General features: G+C 38.7%; 1 protein-coding gene across 1 annotated transcript in view; it reads right to left on the bottom strand.

Moving 5' to 3' along the window:
- Window positions 1-3,359: 3,359 nt before the first annotated feature.
- LOC119613853 overlaps window positions 3,360-4,383 on the bottom strand; it is a 1,971-nt gene continuing 947 nt past the window's right edge. The window contains exon 1 of the mRNA XM_037969919.1: window positions 3,360-4,383. This exon is cut by the window's right edge and continues 947 nt beyond it. Within this exon, the coding sequence (XP_037825847.1) occupies window positions 3,360-4,383 (1,024 nt within the window).

Below are 4,383 nucleotides of genomic sequence, written 5' to 3'. Positions count from 1 at the left end.
ACTCTTTTGTTACTAGGGCATTTATAATCAAAACAGGTCTTTTAAAAAAGTGTGGTTTAAACATGAGTTTACAAATACGTCTGGAACCTGACCTTTCAATAGGCAATTGGTAGCGGGTTGGTAGAAATTCTGCAATTTGACTCGTATCTATAGATGGATTGATAATGCCTCTAATATCACGCCATTCCCCACCGAGCTGGATGCTAACTAATACTGTTGGTCGAAAGATAGTTGATTGGCGTAGATTAACGTCTGGGTTGGTACGGATGCTTCTGGTAGGCCTGATGAGACAATGGAAGTGCAATATGGTGTGGTGCTTTTGGTGACATTTTCGACATCTTTCAGTACTGCGACATCTTGCCAGGACATGACTATGAGCCAAACAATTTTGACAGTATTTATACTTTTTGACCACTTTAAGTTTATCGGCTACGTTCATATTATTAAACCGGTAGCAAGTACGCAAAGGGTGGTCCCTTTTACATAGACGGCAGTCTGGCTGATGACGTTGTGGTCTTCGTCTCTCGTTGATGGGAGATACATTTCTCGCTTGACGTCTGAGTGAAGGCATAATACTGCAAATATAAGGGAATTATTAGTTTGATGCATTATTAATCGGGGAAAGAAGAACTAATTTGACAATTGGCCTTATTACAATACCAGTTGTAGTAATAATTTCTGCTACTCTGACTTTATTGTCGTGACCAAGGTAAACCTTTTGAATACGACCAAGTCGCCATTCATTAGGGGGAAGATGATCTTTCTTTATAGCTACAAGATCACCTACAACGAGGTTTCTTTGTGGATATTTCCACTTTATGCGTTTGTGCAATTCTTTTAGATACTCTTCTTTCCATCTGCACGCAAAATGATGGTGGAGTATGTTCAATTTTTGCCATCTATTAGCATGACTAAGTGGTCGATTAGAGAAGTCTGGTTCCGGGGGTGATACAAGGGGGGCGCCAATAAGAAAATGGTCGGGTGTTAAAGCACTTATTTCATTGGGGTTGTCACTCATTGGACTTAATGGTCTTGAATTGAGACAAGCTTCAATTCTTGTAAGCATAGTTGTGAATTCTTCAAAGGTAAAATGTTGAGCATGGGATATCTTTTTGAGGTGTGATTTACAACTTTTCACACCTGCCTCCCAGAGTCCTCCCATATGAGGAGCTCCAGGGGGGTTAAAACGCCACTCAATGTTTTGAAACGCATTTTGAGATAGGATGTTCTGTCGTACTTGGGATAAGAAGTTTTCTTGGGTTGTATTGTATATGTTAGCAGCGCCTACAAAAGATGCGCCATTATCAGAGTATAGAACTTGTGGGGTGCCTCTACGGGAGTAAAAACGAGAAAATGCTGCTAAAAAAGCTTGGGTTGAAAGTTCACTGGTGGCCTCCAAATGAATTGCCTTTGTAGCAAAGCAAACAAATACTAGTACATAGCCTTTAGTTATTTTACTTCCACGGCCAGCAAATGACTTTATATTAAATGGGCCGGCGAAATCTAGACCGGTATTAGTAAAAGGGCGCGATAAAAACGTACGTTCGGGAGGCAGAGAAGCCATGATTTGTTGACTCAGTTTTTTCTTAAATAAAACACAAGTCTTGCAGTTAAAAATAATAGTTTTGATAAGATTTTTTAACTTTGGTACCCAAAACTCTAAACGTGCTAGACGTATTAGAAGGGAATTTTCTCCATGTATCGTGTATTTGTGTAAAAGTTCTAAGTACAATCGGGTAAAACGACCTGAGTAGGGGAGAATCTTAGGAAATCTTTCATCATAAGATAGCATCTCACTCCGAGAAAGTCTACCATTGATCCTCATTATATTATCAGAATCGATAAACGGGTTTAAAGTTAACAAGGGACTTTTCTTGGGAATCTCTTGACCTCTAGAAAGCAGTGTATATTCGGGAAAATAGAATTTTTGACAAGAAACCACTAAGCGAAGTTTAACATGTTTCATTTCTGTGTGTTGAATGGTGGGAGAGGGGTAATTATATGTGGTTTTATAACGTGGGTGAGTAGAATGATAAAATCGATATATATAAGCGATTACGCGCATAGCGCGTGAGAGATCAGAGAAGCGGGTAAGAATATCTTCAGAATTTTGATTTACATGAGTTTTTAAAGGTCTAACCTCTTCGTGTGTGTCTATAACTGGCAAAACTGATGGCCATTCAGAACTAGGGAGTTTAAGCCACTTTGGTCCATGCCACCATAGATCGTTGCAAATCAAATCGTTTGCTGTAAGACCTCGAGATCCTAGATCAGCTGGGTTATCTTTAGAGGAAACATGACGCCATTTATCATTACCAACTTTATCTACTATAGATGTGATTCTATTGGCGACGAAAGTGGTCCAATGCGACGGGTGTTTTTGAAGCCATGATAACACAATAGTTGAATCTGTCCACAGATGTAGATTGCATTTATCAAAATTAACTTGCGACAGAAATGTAGATATCAATTTGGCTAACAGTTCAGCGCCACAGAGTTCCTTCCTGGGGAGCGTAACGAATTTTACTGGGGCAACTTTAGTTTTGGCTAAGAGTAAATGAGTAGATATATGACCTGTTTCGCTTGTTGTTCGAAGATATAGGGTAGCAGCATAGGCTTTTTCAGAAGCATCACAAAAACCGTGAAGTTCTGCTGAGTATGAGGGGTTATAATTTACAAATCGGGGTATTTTTATCATTCTAATGTTCGGGTAATCATCTAAAAACGCTAGCCAACTATGCAAAGTTTCGAGCTTGAGGGGTTCATCCCAATCGATTTGATCTTTCCAGATTTGTTGCATTATTATTTTTGCAACGATGATCTTTGGGGCTAGCCATCCAGCGGGGTCAAATAATCATGCAATATCTGACAAAACAGTTCGCTTGGTTATATTATTTCGGATTGATTGAGTTATGGGGTTAAAATAGAAATAATCTTCACTCGCATTCCAGCGGAGTCCTAATGTCTTAGATGTAACTGTGTCTTCAAGCTCTAATGTATCAGACATAAGTAAATGTTCAGGTTCTAAGCCTTTTAGTAGGGATTTTTCGTTTGATATCCATTTACGGAGAGGGAATCCGGCAGAATTTAAGATTTTAATTAGGTTATCTCTTGATTTTAAGGCTAAAGAAAGATCATGGGATCCTGCTAGTACGTCATCGACATACATATTCTCTTTAAGTATGGTAGAGATTTCGGGGTAATCGTGATTACAGCATTTAGCAAGTTCAATAAGAGTTCGCAGGGCTAGATATGGAGCACAGTTAACTCCAAATGTTACGGTCTGTAGCTCAAAATCTTGGGGTTCTTTGTCAGGAGAACTTCGGAATAAAATCCTTTGAAATGGGGTGTGATGTTGATTAACAATCGATGTCGGCATTAAAAACGTATTTGAACAAACGCCAACGGGTTATAAGGACAGTTAAATCTTGTTGTAAAACTGGACCGGGGTATAAGACGTCGTTTAGACTTAGTCCTGACGTAGTGGGGTTAGAGGCGTTGAATACAACACGTAGTTTAGTAGTTGTAGATTCGGGTTTGAGCACAGAATGATGGGGTAAATAGTATGAACAGTTAGATCGAGTAGATGAATCTGGTTTTACGGGAATCATATGGTTCAATGTTGAATATTCTTGGATTACTTTATAGTAATCATGCTTTAATGTAGGGTTATTAGTGAGTCTACTCTCATTTCTAAGAAATTGTGATAATGCAGAGTTGCGAGTGTTGCCAAGGGGAATATTATTAGAATATTCGGATTTAAAGGGCAGGGAGACAACGAATCGACCATTTTCGTCTCTAAAGGTTGTACTTTTGTACAAATTTTCGCAAAAGATATCTTCATCAGATTGGGTTGGTTTTTCATAAACTTCTTCGAGTTCCCAGAATTTAGTAAGTTGTGTATTTAGATCGATAAGATTCATATATGAAGAAACAGAATTTAGAAGAGGGGTAGGAGATTGTAATTTTCCAGAGATTATCCATCCAAAAATGGTACGCTGAGCGACGAGTGATCGATTATAATCCCAACGAATACCATCTCTAAGGATTTTTGGGTAAACATCACAACCAATCAAAAGTTCAACATTCGAAGTTTTAGCAGAGTAGCTATCAGCTAAGGGAAGATCAGAAAACTTGGTACTCATAATGGAAGAGAGTTCGTAATAGGGTAAGTCTCCTGTCAGTTTATTAACAACGAATGCATCGGTTGAAGTTTTAAAGAGTTTTTCTAGAGGGGAACTTATTGTAATAGTACAAATTCGAGTAGCAATAGCAGATAACGAACCGCTAAGACCCGTTATAGTGGTATGTGAAGTTTTTGTGGGGATTGCCAGAGAAGCCTGGAGTTTTTTAGAAATAAAGGTTGCTTCGGAGGCTGAATCG

The sequence above is a fragment of the Lucilia sericata genome, unplaced genomic scaffold (assembly GCF_015586225.1).
Source record: "Lucilia sericata isolate MDLA Ls3-8-SP2 unplaced genomic scaffold, ASM1558622v1 Contig002378F_arrow, whole genome shotgun sequence".
Taxonomy (NCBI): domain Eukaryota; kingdom Metazoa; phylum Arthropoda; class Insecta; order Diptera; family Calliphoridae; genus Lucilia; species Lucilia sericata.
Note: the sequence above shows the minus strand (reverse complement) of the source record. Positions and strands in the feature narration are given on the sequence as shown.